Source organism: Phasianus colchicus, chromosome 3 (assembly GCF_987193195.1).
Source record: "Phasianus colchicus chromosome 3, bPhaCol1.hap1.1, whole genome shotgun sequence".
Lineage (NCBI taxonomy): Eukaryota > Metazoa > Chordata > Aves > Galliformes > Phasianidae > Phasianus > Phasianus colchicus.
The window spans coordinates 6653941-6679827 of NC_143438.1; the positions used below are offsets into that span (position 1 = coordinate 6653941).

General features: G+C 38.3%; 1 protein-coding gene across 5 annotated transcripts in view; it reads right to left on the reverse strand.

Annotated features, from left to right (window-relative positions):
- CDKAL1 (CDKAL1 threonylcarbamoyladenosine tRNA methylthiotransferase) overlaps positions 1-25887 on the reverse strand; it is a 364081-nt gene that overhangs the window by 217761 nt on the left and 120433 nt on the right. For all 5 annotated transcript variants that reach the window (XM_090136868.1, XM_031610103.2, XM_090136867.1 and 2 more), the window contains 3 exons: positions 24378-24474; positions 18073-18121; positions 2656-2776 (listed from right to left, as the gene is read on the reverse strand). In XM_090136868.1, the coding sequence (XP_089992994.1) occupies positions 2656-2776; positions 18073-18121; positions 24378-24474 (267 nt within the window). The remainder of the gene's footprint in view (positions 1-2655; positions 2777-18072; positions 18122-24377; positions 24475-25887) is intronic.

A 25887-nucleotide genomic window follows, 5' to 3' on the forward strand; every position in this document is an offset into this window, starting at 1 on the left:
TAAACCCTGCTTCAGAGTTCGTTAAACCCTGCTTCAATACGGTAAAACACCACCACCACCATTTGTCACAGCTCTGAGGGCACCAGCAGGCCTCACCCACCCTGGCCATCCCTGGCCATCCCGATACGCTCAGGCCTGTGTTCCCAGGCCTGCCCTGGGCTTACAGCATGCCTGTTTACAGCCCCCACCCTGCCTTATTGCCTGTTGATGGCTCCTGCCCCCATCCAATCTCTGTGTGCAGTGCTCAGACCACCAGCAGGGTCCCAGTGATGAAGGGACTGTCTGAGCTACTGGCACCCCTGATTCCTTCTCATGCTCCTTCACTGAGCAGCCCTATTCACACTGATCCTGGATGCTATCAGTCAACAGCACCACACAGATGTATCTCCGAGAAGGAAACCACTATTTTTAACTTGGTATTTCTCACTATTTTGAGACAGTTCAGTCTGACGTAATTAATCTCTCAATAAAGAACACTGTACCGAAACTAATCTTTAAAGATTCTTGCAGTCTTTACACAAAGAAAACAGCACAGATCCGATGTGGCATCAACACTAAAAATTGCCACAGGCAATTGCGAAGACAAAGAAGATAAAACAAGCACAGTCAAATCAGAATCAGTAATACATATTCTGTCTTGTTCCTCACTGGTTATTTTTTTTTTACATTTTGAGAAAATTGAATGCTGTTATTGTCTTCATAAAGCCACAGTTTAATTTTCAAAATGCCAGTACTAACTAAAAAGTCACCTGCAGCACACAGGTGGAGACACTGGGAAGGAGGAGAATGGGAAAGAAAGCAATAATCTGTATTTCACAGGAGACAAGATTCCCTGAGCATGTAATATTGAGTGGGACATTAGTTATTCAGATGCCTCATAGAACTGACTTTCAAGTTTGAGGCTTTGAGAACGCTCTGGTCTGTACTGGACCTAATTCTTCATTAAATAAATGTACCCTTGTGACTTCTACTGTTACTTAGGTTACTCTGAGATATAAAATACATATTGTATTGGCATAAGAATAGCACTAATTACTAGTGAAAGTGATAAGGGTTTGTAAACTCTCGTGTACTAAAGAAAAAGTTTGCCCAAGGTAATATCTTAGAGAGGTGTTTCTTGTCTTCAGCTTGATCAGTTTGGAGACAGCCTTGTTTTAAAACCAAAAAAAGAAAAATTAAAAAAAAAAAGGAAAATAAAAAAAAAAAGCCCTGTAAAAAAAAAGGTTGCTACTAATCAGCTATCTAATGGTAAATGCATACAATCTGCAGTAGCCTGTTTCGTTTCCACGAAGCCGTAACCTGATAAAATTATCACTGCCAGTACCATTTCAATGTGCTATTAGACATGAAATGACAGGTAAACAAGACCACACATAAACCAGTTTGCATTCTTGGCAACATTTACAATTAGAAATGTTTTATTACATTAGTTACGAATATCAATGGAAAAGAAAAATTGTAACACCTGAAACATAGGCATAATCAAATGTAAAAGAATATTTTGCTTTTAATCATGAAAAGAGAAGTCATTTACAGGAAAGACGATACGGAAAGAAAAGTTCTGAACACTTAAAATAACTGTAGCAGACAATCTTATACACAGACATCAAAATGATCCAGGCATGAGCCTGCAGTTTAAAAGTATCACAATTCAACGTGAAAAAAAAAAGTCATCTCTATACTTATGGTCAGAGGAAGAAAAAATAACCACACTTCAGTCTTGAACTGATATTCTGCCCTAAATAGAACACTAGATTTTACATCAAATTAAGAAGGAACAATTGTTTACAGAAAAGGAAACAAGAGAAAGAGGATAGTAGCTTAACTGATTCATGAAATGTTTATGAAAGTGCTAGACTAAAGTGAAAACAGTTCTAATATATTTCATGCTTTTCTTCCTCTAGGCTGTAAGTTCTCATTGACCTAAGATGCCTAGAATAACACATTTTATATTCATCACCTGGGAAATTACTATGTAAGTTGAAGAAGATGGGAAAAATCAGAGGAGACTTGTATGGGGGACTTCTGTTTGTGTTTTTAGGAAACTGACCAAATGGTAGATAATTGAGTGGAGAACAGAAAAGCATCAAGGGAAGAGAGATTGCAGATGGAATTCCTCAGAGCAGAAAAACACTCATAAATGTATAGAAAAATAGACATCTAGAGTTGCTTGATGGGCAGAGACTAGCTTTATTTTTTTTTAACAAAGCAAAGGTTGAAATATGAGCACGAAAACTCTTAGAAATGTATCAGAGGGGCTAGAAACAAATATGTCTAATTTAGCCACTTATATAGCAGAGCTGACAATCAGGTGTTTACAGAGCTTAATCAACTACAAATGATATTCCAGAATTGCCTTCCAAGCCAAAAGAGCTGAGGAGCAAATCTCATAGTATTTTTAATTCTCCAGCTTTCTTTGGAATTTTACTTCTGAGAAATGCTTAGATGAAGAAAGAGGACTGAACGATTGCTTGCAGTCCTGGAACAGCAGAAGACTTGCACCTAATTAAGTAGGGGTTTATTTTCCAGAAAGAAGACATTTAAAATCATTTACAATTTAAAAGTGATCATTCTTCCTTTCCTTTTTAACTCTGAAATTATAAACTAGGCAATTCCTCAGAAGAACTAAATACTTTATGTTTGGAAGATTCTTACCCTGTATTGATGGAAATGATTTCTATAAGTGGATTCTTCCTGATCTTTGGTAAATCCAGTCGTGCTCCCCCCAAACGTTTTCCATTATCCTTTTTCTGACCAAGCAGTCTCACAGAATGACCTTCAAATGAAGCATAAAAATGCAGTCAGTACAAAGCACTTATTTGTTTCGATTTGCCCTTCATCACAAGCAGTGTTTATACTTCAAAGACTGAAAATGAGAATGAGATGTAACAATTTAGCTGGACAATTAGCTGGAGAATTTAAAAAAGAAATACCGACAGGTAAAATAAATCACGTTAAAATGGAAGAAATTATTTCATCCAATTATCATTTCATACCTGAATTTGTTTCATTCAATTAAAATGATATAAGCAATTTAATTTTCAGATTCTCAAGCAACTATCAACATACTATCAAATACAGTGATATTTATATGACGAGTATGCCAGAATTAAAATATTTTTTCCTCAAGCCTTATGCAAGCTGAAACTAGTAGGTAATAAACTACTCCTAAACATCTTTAAAGTTTCTTATGTAGAAAACCAACACAACTGAGTTTAAATTGCCTGACTACAAAAGTCTGAGGGAAAGTACTGTGAAGCGCATCCTGTGAACATATTAAAAGCTAAACTGACAAGCAGCATTTATGGTCAGCATTGGCTTTCCCAGTCCAGCTCTACAGGTCAGAGTGGCTATAACCAACATTGATTTTTGGGCAGAGAGCACTGTAAGAAAGCGTTCATAATTTTACTCTATTCCATATGTACCTGACATTTTGATTTGCAACTTCTTTGCTATCCAGAGACCATATTCCCATTAACCTCTCCATTCTTTTTCTGCCCTAAATCGCCCTGCTCTTTTCCTATACATTTTGTTTCCTACAGGATGTGTAGAGGGTTCCGCTGCAGAGCAGCTGTGTTAAGACTCTGCTAGGTAACAGACATACTGCATTAGTGCCTATCTGGAAGAGGCTGCAAGTGATGAACTGAAGCAGATGGAAAAGGGATCATCCTACTCTTACTGCCATAGATGTAACAGAGATAATCATAAGGGTGTGTTCCTCCAACACCAAGGACATTGCAGGTCAGAAACTGCCTCAGATACTCTCTCGAAACTAGTTATTCTCCAGACAGTAAAATACTAAAGCTATCATAACTGCCTTAAACAGAACATCAGTTACACAACTTACGATACATTTCAGCAGTACAAATGACAAGCTTCACTAAAAATTTGAAAGCAAAAGCAATGAAGAATAAAATAAACTGAGCATATATTATTGCAAGACCCAGAGCAAAATATCTCCAGTGAAAAAATCATTTATTTCATAAAGCCCACACATAGTAGGCCATAATGGTGGGCTGCAAGCCATCCAGGAGACGTCGGGAGTATGTGAAGGATAACTTCCAGATCCAGGTGATGAAGGAGACAGTAAGAAGCATGCTATTGGATTTAGTTCATACAAAGAAGGGCTAGCTGAGGAAGTGAATGTCGGAGGCAGCCTTGGCTACAGCAACCATGAGATAGGGGAGTTCAAGGTTTTGTGTGGAAAAAACAGGGCAAGAAGTCAAATTGCAACCCTGCACATCAGGAGAGCCAACAACAACCCCTTCAAGAACCAACTTGGCACTATCCCACAGGGTAAAGTATTGGAAGGAAAGGGGGCCCAAAAGAGTTTGTTAACATTCAAGCATCACTTCTTTCAAGCTCGAGACCACTGAACCTCTAAGATTAAGAAATCAGGCAAAAGTGGCAGGAGACCCACATGGATGAGTAAAGAGCTAATAGAAAAAACTTAAATGGAAAAAGGAAGTTTATGGACTGAGGAGAAAGGATCTGGCCACTTGGAAGGAAAACAGAAAAGCAGCTGGGGCACAGGGATGCAACAAAGATGACTAGGGCCCATCGAGGATTAAATCTGGTGAGGATGGTTAAGGACAACAAGAAAGGCTTTCTTAAATATATTGATAGCAAAAGGAAAACCAAGGAAAACATGGCCCTGCTGCTGAATGAGGTGGCTGCCCTGGCTATGGAGGACACAGAGAAAGCAGAGTTACTGAATAATTTCCTTGCTTCAGTCTTTACTGCAAAGACTGGCCCTCGGGAATCCTAGACCCTGAAGGTAAAAGAGAGAGTCGTGGGAAAGGAAGACTTCCCCATGGTCGAGGAGGATCTGGTTAGAGATCATCTAGGCAAATTCAACACACACAAATCCATGGGCCTCAACAGGATACAGCCATGACTGCTAAAGGAGCTGGCAGAAGTGATTACTGAACCATTCTCCACAATCTTTGAAAGGTCAGGGAGAACAAGAGAGGTGCCTGAGGACTGGAGGAAAAGCCAGCATCACTCCAGTCTTCAAAAAGGGCAAGAAGGAGAACCTGGGAAACTACAGACCAGTCAGCCTCACCTCTGTCCTTGGAAAGCTGATGAAACAACTTATTCTGGATATCTTCTCCAAGCACGTAGAAGAAAAGGAATTTACCAGGATTAGTTAACACAGATCCACTAAGGAGAAATCGTGCTTTATCAGTCTGATAGCCTTCTATGACATCATGACCAGCTAGGTAGACGAGGGGGACAGCAGTGGATGTTGACTACCTTGACTTCAGCAAGGCTTTTGACACGGTCTCTCATACTACTTTTGGTAGTCTTTCTTATACTTTTTAAGATGCATAGAAAACTCTTAAAATTTGATTTAATGAAGAACTGAGCAGAATCAGCTTGAGATTGCAATGGTTGATACTAAAAGGAGACATCAGTAATAGTAATTGAAAGGTTATTATTTTTGCAAATGTGTTGGAGAAAAAATTCATTATACCCTGCTGTGAACTTAGAATATCTTACTTACGCTATTAACATTTGCTAAATTATTCATTTCAACCTTTTCATGACAATAACAGCAAAATCATTGTCTCGTAATACAATCGGTTATTTTCCAATCTAATGCTTCGTTAAGGAGTCACAAGCATGACACCATTTTATTTACTTGTATGACAAAAGTGATTGCATTATCATAGGCATAAAAATTGAACTAGAAGCAGAGAACATTCATTTTTGTTTTTCTTAATACTATGGTTTATTTGAAACAAAGCAGCTTATCCAGTTTTTAAATATTCAATTGCTTTACCGTGTTAAAACTGCATTTGGATTTATGGCTGAAAGTATAATGGAATAATTTGCATCATCCTAAAATATTCAGACTTAAAAATAATAATAATCACCCCAAATCTAAAATTCATACATTTATAATTAAGAGTCAAATCACCATTCTGAACTCCACAAAATATGCACGAGAAACCTGCCCTCCCCAACAAGTTATATTTCAGCAGAATCAGAGAAGCTTGATCTCTGAATATGTACTTTCACAACAAAGAACAACATGAATTATTGTTGTCTTGTAAGAATTTAGCTCATGCTCTGTTTCTCCCATACTTGGAGAATTAATCAAAGACAAACTTTCATAGAAATTCTGGAAAAAGAGGCTATGCAACTTATCTCGAATCTGTTTCAAACGTGTTAAAGTATAAAAAATGGAGATAATGACAGACCTATTCAGAAGGTACAACTTTATAATCCCCATTTTCTCAAGAAAATAGGCAGAATAAAATGCAAAACACTATGGTAGTCTAGAAAGACAGCCAGCTCAGTCTTTCAAATGCTAGACAAGTAACTAGCAGCATCAGAAAACAAGTCTCCAGATGTTTTCAAGTAAAATATAACTCACTAGGGTGCATAAGACCCAGCCTCTCTCAAAAAGTGGAAAGAAACTCCACCTAAGTCATCACCTCCTATGTGGTCCACTGAATGGTTCACAACCCTGTACTGCATGTGGCACTAAGGGACTTTGTTTAATGATAAGACTGGACAAGGCAGGTTGGTGGTTGGACTCTATCTCAAAGGTCTTTTCCAACCTATCTGATTCTATGATCACTTCATGCCTCCTTGCTAGCTCAGAAGTGGCAAAAACGCATCCCAAGCCAGTGCATCAGCTCAGTGTGTCTACACCCTGGGAATCAAATACAGTAGTTTATTTTTGGGTGACACATGGCTACAGTTTTTCTCATATTCCTACTGAATGACACTAAATTTCACATTAATATGAGGCTGCAGAACCTGTGTATAGCTTACACATGGCAATATCCCTGTATTTTTCACTCCATATACAACAGGAACAGCATAACCAACTACAGTAATCTCTATCGCAGACACATTAATAATTTAAAAAGAAAAGAAATCCTACTACAATATTTGTGACCTTAAATTCTTTTTCCCTACTCTATACATTAACTATTTTGCTTCATTCTAAACAATCATTGAAGCATGTTTACAATGTTATTGCTATTAATAAAGCATAACTCGATAAACACTGAATCCTTTTCAAATCCTGTAGATCTTTTTCCTCCGTATTTCTGTCAAAAAATTTCAAAAAACAACTTAAACCTTAAAAACCTTTCAATATTTAGAATGGGTCAAAAAAGGAAATGCTAAACAATATCTTTTTTAAATTGCCTGAGCAGTATGAATCCCAAACCAACATCAAGCATGGCTGAGAAAAGGAGGAATTTCAAATCTCATTCATTATCTCCTTTCAAAATTTAGAATGAGATGAAACACTGCAATCAAGGTCTCCTTCTCTCTGACCTAACAGGCTGCATAACAAGTTAGCTAAACAAAGCAGGTATCTCAAAGCTTTTTTTTCTTTTCTTTTTTAAATTCTTAGTATAAAATCATTTTTGAAAACTGAGTAAATCACAATTCAACTTCCATAACAATGAGTGCTCTATCTCAAGCAAGCCACCACTTTTTGTTGTTGTTGTTGGCTTGCTGGAAGATGCAAGCTTTGAAATACTGCTTCATGACAAACGGTGACTGATTACTCAGACAGCCTGCCCAGATTGGTTGTGGAATATCTCCTTCCCTGAGATATGCAAAAGCTGGTTGGACATGGTTCTCATTTATGTCCTCTGGATGTTGCTGACTGAGCAGGGGACTGGACCAAAAGGCCTCCAGAGGTGCCTTCCAACCTCTATCATCCTGTGATGCTGTGGAGCAGAACTAGTCAGGTAATTCAGTCTAGATGTGTGCATTGACCAGTCAAAACAGTGCTATATACCTCTCCTGACAAAAAGATAACTTCTCTAATTTCACATAGTGTACTGGCAAATACAATTATATTTTAAAATTGTAAAGTAATTAAAGTCATGTTTCAGAGCAGATATTCACAAGTTACTTCATGCAGATTACACTAATAAAATCCTACAGACCAAGTGAAAAAGCTTATAGAGCAGAATCACTCACAGTAAAACCATAAATGAAATCAAGGTAGAAACAATTTAAAATGAATCAGAGATCTCTAATTCTAAGAGCTCGCTTGAAAATGAAACTCATTTTTTTATACAAGTCAGTAAATGTAATTCACATTTCTTGGCGTTGTTCCCACAGAAGATGAGGTTGGAATGAATTAATCAGAGTATTAAATCCTATTGTTAGTTTAAATAAAGACTTTTACATGTGTCAGTTTGGTAAACCACTGTGCAGAACAGAAGTAGTTTCAATGTATTTTCACTTTTTCAAAAGGATACAAAGAAAACACCATAATATTAATGCTACTTACATACATATACTTTTATTTGTAGATGATATGTGCTTCACGAGTGCAGTAAGAAAATGACTGATCTTGAAATAGAATTATGAGAAGGGAACTGATAATGGAATTTCCTTACCTTAAGATTATAGCACTGAATATGCTCTGAACATCAGACCATTGGAGTAGTACTTTGCCAGCTTGATACAAGGTTAAGTTAGAGGGAAGTCGTATGGTTTAGTCATTTTAGTTAAACTTAACAACTGTCTATCAGTCTTGCAGTTATTTTCCAGACCTTAACAGACATAGTGTATCTCAAAAATAGCCATCTCCATTCAGTCCACAGCCCCTCAGTACCTGCTGAGAAATACTGCCTGCCTGACAGACAGAACAGTGCTCCACCCCTGGAGGCATTCAAGGCCAGGCTGGATGTGGCTCTGGGCAGCCTGGTGTAGTGATTGGTGACCCTGCCCATGATTGGGAGATTGAAACTTTGAGGTCCTTTTAAACCCAGGCCATTCTATGACATGACTCTGTGATGATCTAGTGACGGCCCCTCCTCCATTATGCCTACCCTGCTGTAACTGCAGTGTGCCATTGGAACAGCTCCCAGCCTCATACAGAGCACAATTTCTTAGCCGTTGCCTTCAAGGTTAGGTGCAAATATCTGAAGGAGCACAAGAACACGAGTTTAAAGAAAATCTTCAAAGATGCAGGAAACTCCAGCCTTGGCAACAACAATTTCTATTGTTTTCAGTTTGTTGTTACCCATTCTTTCCCTTTCCCAGTTACATGATTACATTTAGAGGTTATTCACAATTTCCTGAAATACACTTATTTTCCTCACAACAAGGCTGCCAATGTACAATTGCATTCCTCCCAGCTGTCTCTCACCAACCTGTTTGATCTTCTCCAGCATCATGGGGGAAAAAGGACTAAGTACTATTTCATGTACTTTTGCACACATTTCCTTCCACCATTACTCCATTTTTAATGCAGAGCTTAACGCTAACACTAGAAAAATGCACACAGGCACAACATACCTAAAGAAGGCTGAGCAACCTGAAGGGAAAGCAGAGGAGCAAGTAAGCCTAAAGAAAAACTAAAGAAGTGGAAGGAAGAACCAAAAGCAGTGATAAAGACTGAAAGATGGAAGGATCAATTAAATATAAAAAGTGGAAAGAATTAGGAAATGTAACCAAAAGTAACAAAAAGAGAACCTTAAAGACAAGAGAGCCTAATAGCATCAAATAAATAATAAATGCAAAGGAAGAAGAGGCAAATCAGGAGCCATTGCAAAACTTTAATATCAAATTCAAGTAAGTTTTATTTTACAGTGATGTCCTTCTAACTCTGCAGCTATTATGTAGAAAAAAGTTATTTCACATCTTTGTGGAGAACTAACACAAGATAGCATCTGAGGCACAAGGATGCACCTTAAATTGCCTACCACACCATACAGCTAGCCTTGTCTGTTACTGATACTTCAGCCCAGTTCTCTTACATTTGGACTTTAAACACAGATTTGTCAGCCGAGTTAGACTCAAGCCCTGATTTACCTCTGGGGGATCAGCCCACTTGTGCCAATCTCCCACCTCTTCTGCCTGCCCTGAAGCAAAAACAAGCAGACATGACTGAACGCAAAGAAATCCTTGAGCTCCCCAGGGCAATCACACGCTGCCACACCAGTGCAGAAACAATGACACTCACTGAATTAGGGCTTTACTGTGCTAATACTCCCACCCAAACCCACCCACACTAGCATTAATTATGTAGTGAAGATATTCCTGAGTGTCATCCATGGGATTTTCTGCCTCTAGTAAATGCAGGCAACAGGCAAAAAGGAAAAACAAACCCAGATGGAATATATATGGTCTTCCCCAGCCCTAGAAACTAATACAAATTACTCCTTTTTTTGATCAGCATAAATGACAATGTTGTGCAAGTTAAGCTCCTTCAACTGATGTATGCAGGAACTGGATCCCCTTACAAGTCAGGGAATAATTCAGCCTAATGCTATCAGAAACACTGATATTTTCCCCATTTCCATGCCCAGGCACCACAGGAGAAAGCATATACTCAGCCAAAGGACTGGTCCCATCAGGGTACTGATAGCAGTTGGTAATTTGGCCAAGTTGCTACAATTCAGAGCTCTTTAGAAAGAGATTACCACACTGCACAGACTCAAAGAAAGCTGCAGATACTATTAAGCACGTGATATTAACATGAAATATATGCATTTACTAAGTCTTGCATTAGGAGTTAGCATATAATAACAATTCTGTTCCAGAAGACTCAAGAATAAGAGTGCCACATGGGTGAATATGGGCTTTTAAATATTTAATTTATTAAATAGAGTATACAGTTCACAGTTTACAATCTTTTTAAAAAGCTCTGCAGGTGGCCTGCATTGCTAGAAACCACAGATTATTTTCTCTCTATTAAACATAAAGTAAATCTTTACCAGTATTCCTGCAATGTTTCGTTCAGTCATAGCAGTGTCTGTAAGGATAGGAACTCAAAACACTGGCTACAACCTCCAGCAGCACAGAGGGACAATGCTAACAATCAACTGCAGGAAGAGCTCCCCTGACCATCTATCCTCACATTTCTGAAGAAATGCCTTTGATCAGGTTCAAGGATGCAGTTCAAAACCTCAGGAGATTTGAGATAGAAACTTGCAAAGAAAAAAATTTGAAACAGATGAAATAGACTGTGTGCTGAGGTAAGGAAATATTGAAGGGTAAATTGTCAGAGCAAGATGCAGGAATACAAGTAACTAACGTTCAGAGGAGATGCAGGTTTAAAAGGAACAAAACACTCTTAAACTGCCAGGCTGAGATGAACCTATCCCTGTACACAAAAGCAAGCTTTTAGTTTCCTCTCTACTCCTCCGCCATCTTTTTGAACCCTTTCTCTAGATATTTAAATTGCACTGATTAGAACACACAATTCCTTACCAGCCAGGAGCATTCCTGAGCAGAACTGAACAGAGCTAACCATGAGCTGAGCTTTGTCAGCCAACAGAGCTGAGTCTAACCAATGTAAATAGTACAGAAAAAGAGGAATGTTACAAGAGCATCACTCGTTAGTCTGAAAATGAGTACATATGGGTCTGGAAGAAAAGTTACCTTTCCCATGCACATCACAGGCTCATGAAAAAAAAAAAAAAAAAACAACAACATTTTGCTACTAGGATTTTCAAATCTGTTCCCCCCCGACTCTGTCACTTTTATTCTACTAAATCACTATTCAACTCCCACTCAGTTTCTGTGAAATGTTCAAAAAATAAGGTGACATTCATAACATGGAGAGCCAGCCACAACAGTGTTTCAAAACCAAATAAATAAAAAAATAATCGCAAAATTCACATAAAATTCTGGATCATCTCACATGCTTAATCATCCCTGTATGTCCAGGAGCATTTGAACAGGCACAGCAATGGCAACAGGCTATTGTGTAAGTGCTACAGATGGAAACCTGTTGTCTAAACAAATAAAACTTTTATGTTGAGTTCCCTGATTATGGATGATTTACAAAAGCAATTCCCATGTGTCTTTGCAGAATTTTCTCCATAATTTCTTCAGATTTCTCATTGTGTTCTGTTTCTTTAAATTACACTATAAAACTAAGCTCTCTGAACTAATGCTGGCACAGTTCATCATATTACTCTTTTGAATTCATCTCACAGAGGTTGAACTTCTCATACATCATACTTCTCCTGAGCAGTCAGAAACATGAAATCAAAATTCAAGCCAATGCTCTTGTAAAGCATTCAGCTGAATGAAGACACCTTCATTAAAAAATTGTAAGGTTAAGATAATTCAGGTCAGGGTCTTCTTAAGTCAACGTTCACTGTTAAAGTAATACTCAAATTAAAAGAAGACAAAAATAATACTCATTCAGGTAATGACACTCTTCCAACACATAAAGCTGATAACTTAGATTTTAACAAATTTATATATATATTTTGGGTTTATATAGGAACAGCTTCAAAATTACTAATCCATAGACAGTAAGAGCAAGATGGATGGAGTGAAGACTTCAACCTTATTGAGCTGCCCCAACTATTAATAGACACAAATTAGTGACTCTGAATCTTTTAAACTACTGTCATTTCAACACTATATCTCCAAGCTATGTTCCTACGTACTGCCTGCAGGAAACCTGGTTTAAAAGTGCCTTGCAAAATTTTTGCAGCTTGTATCATTATTTTTCAGTAATTCCAGTTTAAAAAGTAGCTCCCATACCTAGAGATAGTGCTCAAAATGTAACAGTGTGTACACGGTGCAGATGCCCAGGTACTGGCAAAATAAGCTACAGGGCAGCCACTGTGAGAAGAGACCAGGGACTGTCCAAGGCCATTCACAGATAGTTGCAGTCAGCTCCAGCAGGCCCAGCTCAGGACACAGCCAAATCAGTGGTATCTCTGGAAAAGCATAGTTTAGACAGGATAAAAAACACTGCACTGAGAGGAGTGAGGGAGTAAGTAAAAGAAACAGCCCTGCAGCCACCAACGTAAGGGCAGAAGGAGGACAGGAGGTGCTCCAGCTACACAGCAGAAGTTCCCTGCAGCTCAGGAGAGGCCCGTGGTACAGCAGGCTGTCCCCCTGCAACCTGTGGAAGACATGAGAGCAGGCAGATATACCCTGAAGCCCACGGAGAGGAGCCCATGCAAAAGCAGGTTTTCTGGCAGGAACCTCTGGCCCACAAGGGACCCATGCTGGAGCAGCCTGTTCCTGAAGGACAGCACTCAGTGGAGAATCACAGAATGGCCAGGGTTGGAAGGGACCTCAAGGATCATGAATCTCTAAGCCCACCACCACAGGCAGGGCCACCAACCTCCACATATAATACCAGACCAGGCTGCCCAGGGCCCCATCCAACCTGGCCTTGAACACCTCCTGGGATGGGGCATCCACAGCCTCTCTGGGCAGCTGTTCCAGCACCTCACCACTCTCAAGTCAAGAACTTAAGAGAAAATCAATACTGGAGCATTTCTTCAAAAAATGGCACACCAGAGCGTTGAAGGAGAGGAATATGGGGAGCAAATGGCAGGGAAGAGCTGTTAAGGACTGACTATAGCCTCCATACCCCTTCCCCCCATCCCACTGTGAGGAGAGGAGCAGAGAATGAAGAGAAGTTGATGAGGAGAAGCTGATACCTGGAAGAAGCAGGGGCAGAGGGAAAGCTATTTTTAGTTTTGTGCTTATTTCTTACTATCGTACTCTATTTTTAATCGGCAGTGAATTAATTTTCCACATGTCTAGTTTGCCCTCAACAGCAATTGGTATGTAATCTCCTTGCCCTTACCAGGACCCATAGCTTTTCCATCTTACTTTCTCTCCTGGTCTGCTGAGAGCAGGGGAGCAAGAGGGAAACTGGGTGGGGATACGACAACCAGCAAAAGTCAACCTACCACACAGTGAAATAAATAAAACAACCCATCCAAAAACATCCCCTTTTTCTATGTGCTTTCAAAGGATTACAGAACCCTGCACTCAATGAGGCCATTACCCTCCCTCTGACCCTCCTCGAACAGCAATTAGGCACAAACAAGTCAGTTTCCTGACTGGAAGCCAAATAATATTTTTTTCTCAGAAAAGAACTCCTGATGCCTACAATTTTTATTCCTCATTTGGCTCAACATCAACTTCTTAAGTAAAGGCAACTCTTCCCACTATCACAGATATAGGGGAGACAGTATTTTATTTACTGTTATCAGTGGATTATAATGAAAACAAGCTACACATAAAAATACTACTTTAGTATGCTAGCATTCGTATATATAGCTTCCATACATACACACAAGGTATGCAATGTAGTCTATATTCAAGACAGGTACCATTTATCTGCTCATTTTTGTAGACTGACACAACAACATAATTAGTAAGTATATGAGGGCAATTTAATAGACAGTAAATACTGGTTAATGTTTAAACTGGGAATGGATGGGCAACTTCACCAGACAGGTCAACGTGACTGAAATCAAGAAAGGTTACTTGAAGTATAAAAGGTTTGACCCTGAAGTAATTTCCTTTGGCTGTTTTTAACAATCAATCTAATGACCCATTGTAAACTTCTGTTTTGTGAAAACACTAGACAGACAATACAGACTGAACTCAATTCAACCTGTGCCCCTCATCTCCCTAAGGCCTAAGCTAAAAGCAGATTGTATACAAATGCTCCAGTTCCATGTCCCCATCCCCCCAGACAGCTTCAACATGAGCTTCAGCAGCTAGTGTGTCTAAAATGAAAGGTGGAAAAAGCTTCAAATCCGTAAGGGCCAACATTTAAAACCAAGAAAAAAAAAAAAATCTACATTAAGACTTTAAAGTTTCTCCCAAATACCTTGAACAGCTTTGAAATTCTGAAGTCTTACTTAATAATGGAGCATACATCAAATGCAATCAAATTTTCTCCTATCTCAGACACTGCAAGTGCTTAGTAGTCCTTTCCTAACATACTGTGCCATCATAACATGTTACCAGGAAACTAAGCATGTAAGTGGAAATAGGATGCCTCAATGATGTAAAATAGCTGCAATTCAGGCTTAAGATTTGGGTAACGTGCAGATGAAGCAAGTTTCACTAGCTGTTAAATTAAAGCCTTGCATGATGAAACAAAACACTGACATGCTCCAGCTATATTTCTGCACATAGCACTGTGAAAATTTTAATTCTAAGGCTGAGATCAAATTCATTCATCTAGTTCCTTGAAATCTAGATTTTCCTTAGTAGAAATTACAGAGATTTCAGGTTTTGGTAATATAAGCTATAAAAAAGTACCTGAAGATGCCTTTAGTTAAAATACATCATAGGACACCTCATAAATCAGGCATGACCTGCATGTAAATACTGCACACTTCTTTCAGAAGATCACATTTGGAAATTACAGTTCCAAAATCTACTTGATAATGAGATAATTTAACAGTTTCATAGAATTCTTTATAAAACTCATGATAATATAAATATGAATCATCACAGCATTTCTTGAGAATTCTGTTCCTTATAACACTAGCAACCAAAAGAAACATGAGCATCCTTCTTCTCCATTTGCTGATGAAGCAAGGCAAAAAGGGAAAGTCAGATGAAAGTGTTTATGAATAAGAGGAGAGTTGGGAGCCAGTAATTATGCTATAAGGTAAATATTACATGAAGATCTACTTCTTGAATTCATCTTTTGAATCAGCACAATGACCCCATTCTGAAGAGGGTTTTCTGAATATGAATTTAAGACAGAGAAAGAAGAAACACCATCATATTTCATAGAAAGTGCTTTGAATAATTTTGAAAAAGTAATTTTGGGGGAGCAGTACAGTAAGCTTTCAACTAAATCCAACAGGGTAGACATTTTCTTTGGAAATGAGAAAGAAAATGATAATCATGAAAAAAAAAAAAAAGAAACACAACAGAGAAGAGGGGAAGGAGGTTTGGTTTTGGGTTTATATATTCTTTTTAAAGATTCCCTTTTTGTATCTTGTAGTGCACAATTCACAAGTGTCCACAAAAAATCTGCAGTAGTCCTTAAAATATGGGAACCTAAGGAAAACCAAACCTTAGAAATGGCAACTCTGATGATCACCAAGGAATCTACATAGAGCATCTAGACAACTCGTGTAGGCACATTGATCTGCAGGGACAAATGCCCTGCAGGGTGCAGATACTACGCAGTTTAAATTTATTCAGTTTAAATAGTTAAATTGTTTTAAACCCACACTACAAGAGTAAACCACCCATATAGCCTATTGGATTTTCTTACAAAAAGACAGGTGAAGGAAATTGTATAACTGTGACAAAATCCAACTAAAAACTTCCTAATGTATGCCAGCTCTCAAGACTAAATTTATATTTAATCTACTGTCTCACACCACACCCTCCTCTGCCTCCTCAAGATATCCTGGGCCTCAGAAGTTATTACTAATGTCATAGACTTTAGAAGAAAGGGGACTACATTTCATTTGGTTTGACATAGACTTACGTAAACCCCTCCCATGGATCTATTTTACAGTATAAAGCATCCTTAACAGCCTTATTAACTGCTTTATTTTACTTAGATAATAGAAGTTCCAAGTTAGAATCATTTATAATCTGTGGGGACAAAGAGCTTCAAATTCTTCTTTATTCATGGAAGGTGATTTCCAGGTCCACAAATTTATGCATTCTCTTTAAACAAACTGAAGTGAACAAAAACCAAAGAAGTAAAAGCTTCTACTTTTAATAGTTGGCCTTTGAAAAAGCAAAGCTTTATCACGCCTTATGACTGCAGTCAATTTGTCACCTCACTTTCAAATAGAAATTTTGGTTTTGTTCATTTTTTTTCAGAAATCCCGTGTTCCATTGTCTTCTGAGAAACCCCTGAAGGAATTGGCACCATGCATGGAATTCAGCAGCCCACTCATTCCGTTTCATTCTGATCACTTACACTAAGCTAGAAAGGAACATAAATCTTACCCAAAAGCTACACTTTAATTTAAAGCTTATGTGTCAATTAAAATTATGCTACGTTATTGCCCAGAACTTCATCAATATCTAAAATGAAACCTTAAAATCAATTCAATGAAAAACATAATTTTTGGAATTGCTTCTAGATTGATCGTCTTCTTTCCTGTCATAAAATATTCAATCACAATAACCTGAGAAGCTGAGTCATCAAAAAAAGCAGTGATGTTATGAATCTGTATAAATATTACAAAGCATGCTTTTGTAAAGGGAGGGCATACTGACTCAGGTTATCTTCTTAATCCCTTAAGAATAAATGCAATTCAGGAAAATTAGACAGGGATACGAAATACTGTGCTGCTGCAAAAATCACACATTGTGAAGAACACCATGATGCTTCTGAGGAAAGAACTGTGCACATTTAGTATGAGCGCACTAAATATCTTTCTTCTACAATAAGCTGAAAGAAAAATAAAAACAGATGCCAGAAGGAAGAACTGCAAAAATTTTGGAGTACATAAAGAGTCCATGTTTCATTTCTGAAAGCATTCAAAGTACCGAAAAATCTTACTAGAAGCCTTACAACACAGCATCGTTTCTTAATAGAAACTTTTTCCTCTAAGCTTTTTTACACTGTTTTTTACATTTTCATGTTGCACTTCAAAACAACATACTCCAGCATTAAAGTTACAAGGCAACATATTGTAGAGCAGACACTTGTTTATATTCGAAGTACAGCCAATTAAACCAAAGCCTGTAATTTAAAACTTCAAGGAACAGTAATTTTTATGGCCTGATAAGTAATGGAGACAAACTTAGGTAACCCAGACAGATCCAGACAAATGTATTTATTTAATAGCAAATGTTTACTGGTCAGACTGCAGAAACAATACTGCCTTTGCCCCCCTTCACTGCAAAGCACTGTATGTACACACACACTAATGCAGCTAAAGAGTACAAGGAACACAGTTACAAAAGAACATTAAACCAGAGGATAATTTATCTGTCCTGCTGAAGAAAGCTCAGAGAAGTGAGCCAAAACATCTGAAAAAAAAAGAAAAGAGGAGAGGACCAAATATAGGAAAGTGGAGATAGAGCACTGAATTAAGATGGAACAGAAACTTTAAGCAATACTCTACATCCACCTACACTGATTGAACTTAAATGGGCTCCTGAAGTCTTCTCAGGATCATTTACTTATGAATCCAACAGAGCACTGAGCTCCTACCAGAAAATCTCTGAAATGACTACTAAGCACAGATGGTACAGTACAGAACTGTCCAAACATTCAGTTAGAAGAGAAAGCGAAGATTAGGTCAGTAAAGAACATAACAGCATTTCTGCTAGCTAATGCTTACATCTTACAAATATTTCAAATGTAGTGCTTACCTTTAATAGTTTCCTCCACAACTTCTACTACACGATCTATCTGCTGAACCTAAAAAAAGTCAGAAGGTCAACATCTAAGTAATGAGAAACTGGACTTTCTTTATATAGTTCTTCCTTCAAAAATGTGATAGCCTGGATTAAGTGGAAGCAAACTTTGGGGCTACATTTCTAGCCATTTCTTTTCCGTGCATCTTGTTTCTTCTGTCAGACTCCCAAAGAAACTTTAAAACACACCACCTGACTTAAACCAAATTCTGTTCTCAAAAGTAACAGCCCATGAGTTTGGCCAAAGTCACCAAAAGGACACGAGAGAGGCACTCCGTGGGGGCTCCCAGTGAGAGAGACCTTCAAGCCTTGGATCCAAGTGCTTGGATCCAACTGGCCGCTGCGAGGCTGCAGTCAATGGGCAGCTCCATGAGCCTCAAGACCAGAACAGCAGAAGGGAGAGAATTCTGTAAGAAGCTGAGGATACTATGAGGCAGAGGAGAAAAATAACAAGGAAGTATTGCAGGGAAAAGACAGAGGAATATGAGATGAAACTAAAAATATTGTTCTCTTAACCGTGAGAACAAGATGCTGCCCTGGACTTACAGCAGTCAGTGTTTGGAAATGGAAGGAAAAGCCTTGATGTTCTTCATAGGACAAGCAGTATTTCACAAACAAGACAAAACATCTCTAACAAAGACAACAAATTAATATTTTGGTGTTATATTTGCCTAAATGTACCCATAAACATTCAATTATTTCTGAATAGATATTCTTTAAACAAGGTTAATGATCTATACACCATACCAGTATGTAAAGTAGAAAGAAACAGCATTAACACTGTACGATTAAACACTCACATTCTAAAACTTGAGCTTTTTTCCTACAACTTTCAACCAAAGCATTCTACATAGCCTACATATTTTATGCAACATCTACAAGATATCTGTATTTAAGTTTACATATAATACAGGAAAACAGCATGCAGAAAGTCCTACTTGGTACATTTAAATTAGTTCAGAATCCTTTCCACAACACTGACTCTAAAATACTGTTTATCTCAGGTATATAATAATGAAATTATATTTAATATGACTTCTGCACTCATTTCCTTGGAGGTTGTTATTTGACTTGTTTGAAAAGCACAAAAGTACAAGTTGCACAGGCTTCAACAGCAAAACCTGGTCTTCAGCAAAGTTATTTGAAACTTGTGTAACTTGCATCATCAAAGCTACTAAGTCTCTGTGCCCATACAGCACTGTGCTTGTCATTTTCTGTAAACAAATGCCTGCACAAACATCTCTATTTCACATCTATTTTCCATTCAGCCTGCTTAAAAAAAGATCATCTGTAGTTGCTGTCTGATCCAGAGTTCCACATGGAAGTCCCTTTCTTGTCTGGGTGTTAGATCAAGTCCATGCTAAATTTTTTGTTTTTCTTTTGAAATAGTCTTTTCAAGACACAAATCTCTGCCACTTCAGAGATGTATAATCAATATAATACATTGATTATGAATTCTAAAAATTCAGTTATTCAAAATATCACTAATATTGGCATTTTAATGTTCTTATGTACTACGTATATTTACATCCTTTTCTGAATTGCAAGCATTCATATTATGGACATACCTTTATATAAACGCCTTCATAAATAAAGCACATACAAGCATTTACGTGGAACTTGCACATAATTCCATACTTGTATATATGAAGGCTGCTCTAAAAGCAATACCTTCTATTTTATTATGCTGGCCCACAATATCTGAGGCAGATGTCAGTGGCATGGCAGGCAGTGAGGTGGTGGTACATTTCAGCAGTAGCAACAGCAACATTGGGTCACTTCCCCTGGTGCAGACTTTTATATGCACAGCATACAGGCTTTTATTCATTAATGACAAAAATGCGTATCTATTGCTGGTAACTGTGTTGAAAAATAGTGTTTTTGTAGCTGAGAATTTTTTCTACCAAACAATTGTATTATGATCTTTGTGTCTGTTGTAGTTTCCATAAAAATAAACAGGAGGCATTACTTTTGGAGCAACCCACTACATCCCTTTTAGATATACAGATTACAGATGCAAGTTGTTTCATTTTTTTTTTTAATATAACCTGAGACACTTACACATGGATTTTTCTGTTTAATTTTAAAAGAGCAACTTAAAAGCAGAACCGTATACATTTACAATTATAAGCATAGATATATAACAGTCTCTGCCAAATACACTGCCTAAAATACTATTGTCACATCTTGATCCTAAGCTGTTGAAGTTCACAATCATTGTAAAACAAAAGAGATCTCAATGGTTCAAAATCTGAACCAGCTCTATAATTACTTTCTGTATTATACACCTGGGGAATTTTTGCATGGCCCTGAACGCCCTGTTAAATAACGACAGGGAAAAACGGTGTGTTGTACTTTCATTTTATTGGATAAATGAAATTATTCTCAATGTGCCTGTCAGGAAGACACTTCATGAAAGTAATTAAAATTATTCATCTTGGAGATAATAAGAACTGCAACCAGGAATGGATGCTTATTCTGCCTCATGTGTTATTTCCCACATTACGCATTTTTCATTTGAAATTACTGGAAACTGTTTGGTCAAAGTGCTCAAGTGCTAAAAATGAAAATAATCAATGCTTCCAAACTTCATGTAAAATATCTCAGTAAAAGTGGAGTGAGAAAAGGAAAGTGTTTTGGGCAATCCTATTTGGGAGGAAAAAAAGAAAAAAAAAAAACACAACAGGAAAATGAAGAAAAAGGAAACACCACAAAGTAGTGAATTTCTTTGGCTATGCAGACAGCCATAGCCACATCTCCACATCTCACTGATCTTACAGAGCACTCTCTTCAGAAATGAATGGCAGCAAAAGTATCCATAAACCTTCCTGAGCAGAGACTTAATCATGTCTCCAACAGGCATTAAGAAGCATGGAGACAAAGCTCTTCTTGATGCATGAAGGACACAGACACCACTCCTCAACATTTCTTTGCAGTGAGTTCAAACAATCTGAACCATCAGTGCTGACAAAAAGGTACCTCACTGCTGGATCTAGCACACTGTAGCATAGTGCTGGATATGGCACTACATCTATCTCTGCAAACTGCACCTTCTTTTTCTAGTGTAGGCATCCACACAAAGGACTTTTTGCCCATTATATACAGTTCTCCATTAGGATTTGAGTAGAACAAAAGCTAAAGACTGACCGGAGCAGAGAGCTGAGCAGGAATACAGGGGGAACAAAGACAGATGCAGAAATCTGGGCTGAGCTGGATATAGAACAGAGGCAGGGGTAGGGCCCAAGGGATGAAGAGGTAGCCAAAGCAGGAAACCAGCCAGAGAAAAAGCAAAGAGGAGTGTTATAATAAAGCACGATGCCGCAGTTGAAACAAAAATCAGGAAAAATCTTTGAGCCTTTCTCATGCAATCTAAGTTAGGCATTAGTACAGCTCAGAAATTACATTTACACAACTCTCAGGGTCAAAAGGAAAACACGAGGTGATCCGTACTAGGGCTGAAGCTACGGACTGCTGCTGAACTCTCAAACACAAACCAGTCACATTCCAAACCACTCACCTCTCAATTTACCCCTGTGCTTCTGGGAGACAAGCCCCAAACTCTCTGACTGAGCCCCAGCAATTAGCTAGGAGACTACACAAACCTACACACTGTCTGTCTGTCATCAGAGAAAGTCTCCCAGCTCCCTTTGTACTGTCATTATCACATTCAACAGATGACTGCTAGATGTAAACAGCTCAAAGACATGCTTGTAATGCGCTGCGTCTGCAATCTCGCATTACGTGATTTGTGAGTGCAGGCAGACGCGTCTTTGAGGATGGTCACGCAAATGCTTCCAAGCATGATCTGAGTGGTCTCACAAGCAGTATTAGCACCGTGAAACTGTTTTGCAAGACAAACTAGAATCTCCAAATACACTTAACGGGTAGTTAAGTGAGAGGCTGCACTTTTAGCAGCTATTTTGTACTAGACAGAAACCAGAGAATATCAGAACAACACTATCTAGAAAAGTGCAACCAGGAACCTAACAAGCAGATTAGAGAAACTCTTTCCAACAGTCTTTTCAAGAAAGCACCAAGAGCATGCGAAGACACTGCACTGTCATGTGGGAAAACAAAGCACTTGGACCTTGTTCAAGACTTAGTACAATAAAGACTTTTTTCTCAGTTTAATAGGCTCATTAAATTAAGGATAAAAGCATTTCGTGAGTCAATAGATTTAAACCAATCTCCTTCTGAAGTTATAGGACCAGGAGAAATGATCTTCAGATGTCCCTTACAAGGGTCTTTCCTGAACGCCTCATTGCACTTTTCTCAGAGGCTGCAGCTATTAATAAATAGAGTGGTAGAAAAAGCAATTCATGAAAGTCCAATACTTTCTGAGACACACACTGCCTTTTAATGGAGTCTGCGACGTGGGCATCTCAAGCACCACAGAAACACTGTTTGGTCCATGCTGCACCACAAAAGAAGCTGCAGAATCATCTGGCCCAACTATGTACTGCAAAAGAGATGGGAATGCTTAAGGCTTCCTAGCAATCTCCACGATAAATGAAAGGGTATTCATATTCTCACCTCTTATTAGAATCCAAAATTAACTTTGGAAGGAGTTGGCTGCAGGACACATATTTACAGCAGAAGCATGTTGCTCCCTCCCAGCTGTTAGAGTGCTGATGCTTTTGGGAGTAATGCCAGTGCCTTTTACATGACAACTCTTTTGGTCCCATTTTAAGAGGATTAAATCCTCCAAAGTAAGCATTTCAATTCCTTCAGAAAATACCTCTTAATATCAGACTTCAACTTTTTCTACCTCAGAAGAGAGCAGGTGATAAAAAGAAAATACGGATGAGGATGAGAACAGGCCATGGGAAGGGGGCCAGTAGTACTTTGCCTGCATAGTGAGAGGCTGCTGCAGATGCAATCACTATCTGGACTCAACTGCTTGTGAACACCCTGAGACCAAACATAAGCATCATAATTGCCCATAGTAAAACAACATTTGTTCTTCACCTGATGCATGGAATCACAGTCCAGGCCAAAGGATCATGACACATTCATTTTATAGCCAGGTAAGATACTTTTTATCTCTGTCTTCATACACGTAGGTATCTTCACGTTCATTGTAATGGCCACAAAATCCCATAAAAACCATTCACCTTTTTATTTTCCTTTCCCATCCTGCTGCATAGAGTAAGTTGGTATCTTAGAAATAAAAAAAAGCACCACAGTTTTCTTGCACATAGTGCCATGGACATGTTGTTTCTTCCTCTGAACTGCAATTATCAATACATTGTCATATGTATACATCAGTGTACCATTTTACACACCTTGAGTATCATTTCTGTGCAGTGAATTAATTTATAGGCAATAACATATCTAAAAATGCAGCTGGAAAAAAAAAAAAAAGATGCAACATTTTGAGCGATGAAAGTGAATTCTTTGGAATGTTTTGTTGCTGTTCCTTTAAAATCTTAGCTCCTAGCAGATTTCTTCACACTGAAGAGGAAACACGTTGACCTTTCCATGTTCTTAGTACATGAAGGATGATGTACAATCATCTACTCTAATTTAACATAATAAAGGACAACTTCACTCTATAATTCACACACTGAATCCAATGACAGTGTTCCAACTCAAACATGCCTTTTACGAATTAATCTAGTTTTGATTTAAAGCCTTAAACAATGAAAAATCTTTTCTAACTTGTGCTTCATCTCCCTGATTTTCAGGAAGATCCTACAGAGGTTATTTTTTCAAGGCAGAACTTGTTTACTGTCTAACAACTCAGTCATTGGTGGATTTAACTCTTCAGATTGACGCAAATTTAAACAGAATGATCATTTTCTTTTGTCATTCTGCTTAAAAAAATGACGTAAAAAGAAATAAAAAAGAAAAAAAAAACACAAAAACATCAAATCTTCAGCTGTGCCTGTGTGACATCTGCTCAAGTCCTTTGTCAGTCTTTCACTGATTTTACTAAAGGGTGTATTTTTTTTTATATCTTAATGCAAATAAACTGTGATATTTTAAACAACGTACCAATGGCTGTTTTCACCTCCCTCACAGCTACAAATGGCACTGAAACTCATTTCCTGTGACCCCTCAGCCACAACCAGAGCAAATAACGGTGGGTGTAAAAAGGCTTAAGTGCTTTATAAAGAAAGCAGACAACCAGAGGTACTAAGTTTCTCTACTGCTTTTTTGAGGAGAAAGTCAACCAGTCAACTAAATTTATACTAATGCTATTGGCCTATGAAAACGTTTACCAAAATCTTCTGTTTCTAATCAATAAAGATACATACCCCTATAATACTCAAGCCTTTGAGGTAATCCTGACGAGGTTGGGCCTGTGGAACACAGCCTGCTAGAACCACTTTCTTGTTCGCCTCTTGGGCTTTCCTAAAGAAAAAAAGACAGGCTGCACGTTAAGATTTTGAAAACTAATTTTCAGTAATTTTCAGTTTTTAACAAACATATTGTGCTTGCAACAAGAAAGCAATCACAACGAAAACATTCTCAAATCAGAATTTGTATGTATGTGAACCTCAGAAACAAAACACTACAACAAAAGAACTCTACACCATGGTTTATGATACAACACTGGTCAGTTTGTGGAGTATCTACAGAGAGCATTAGCACGTACCCCTGGACAGCAGTACCATTTCAAAAGGCCTAATCAGAGGTACTTTATAATTGCCACAATGACAACAAAGAATCTTATCGAGTAAGATGGGAGAGAGATGTTGAGTGCGACTCAAGAGAAGCCACACAGAATACAAGTGATATTCTTTGCAGATAGGACCCACTAGTTCAGAGCATCTTTGCCAATAAGCTGACCAGAATTACAGGGAGAGCATTAAACTAGGATTTGTGGGGGCACAGGATGGAGATCTGAGCAGCAAAGACTCATGTGCTGCTGATGCATTTGAAATCAAGAAAACACTTCAGAAATACCACGTGGGGATTAGGGCTTCCTCCTCCCAAAAGGTAGCAGGACCAGCAGCCACGGTGAAGCAGTTCTTTAATGATGCACCACACAGCATGGGCAACAAACTGGAGGAGCTGGAAGTCATATTGTAGTTTTCCACCTGCATGATAATTGCTATCACAGAAATGTGGTGGGATGACTCATAACAACTGATACAAGGGAGAAGAGGTGGTCGAGTTGATCTCTATGTAATAGGAAGGGCTGACTGCTTGGAGCTGTGGTGTGGAAAAATCACAACGGGACTCTTTATCAGGGAGTGCTGTGACAGGATAAGGGGTAACAGCATTAAGCTGAAAGAGGGTAGATTTAGATTAGATATCAGAAAGAAAATCTTTACTCAGAAGGTGGTGAGGACCTGAAATAGGTACCCAGAAGTGCTGTGTATGCCTCATCCCTGGGGGTAATCGAGGCCAGGTTAGATGGGGCTTTGGGAAATCTGACAGGTGGGGTTGGTGCCAGATAATCTTTAAGGTCCCCTCCAATTCACACTATTCTGTGATTTTAGAATAATGTGCAAAACAGTAAAGAAGAGAAGTGAATAATTTTAGCAGGTTGGCTAGGTCTGACATGTCAATTGCTCCAAGAACTGCCATTCATAGTCGCGTGTCTTATCACAACCTGCCAGATTTCTGCCTAACTGGAATCTCTTAAACCCAGTTTTCTCCAGCAATATGTAAACTAAGTAATGTTTATTGTTAAAATAGTCTAAGTCCTATCATAGCATTTTTCAGAAAAACTCTCCTATTCAAAATACTCAATTGCTTACATGACTGCATACTCTTGGGCTTGTTTGAGCAGCCTGCAAGCTGAATGCAGCAGAGAAA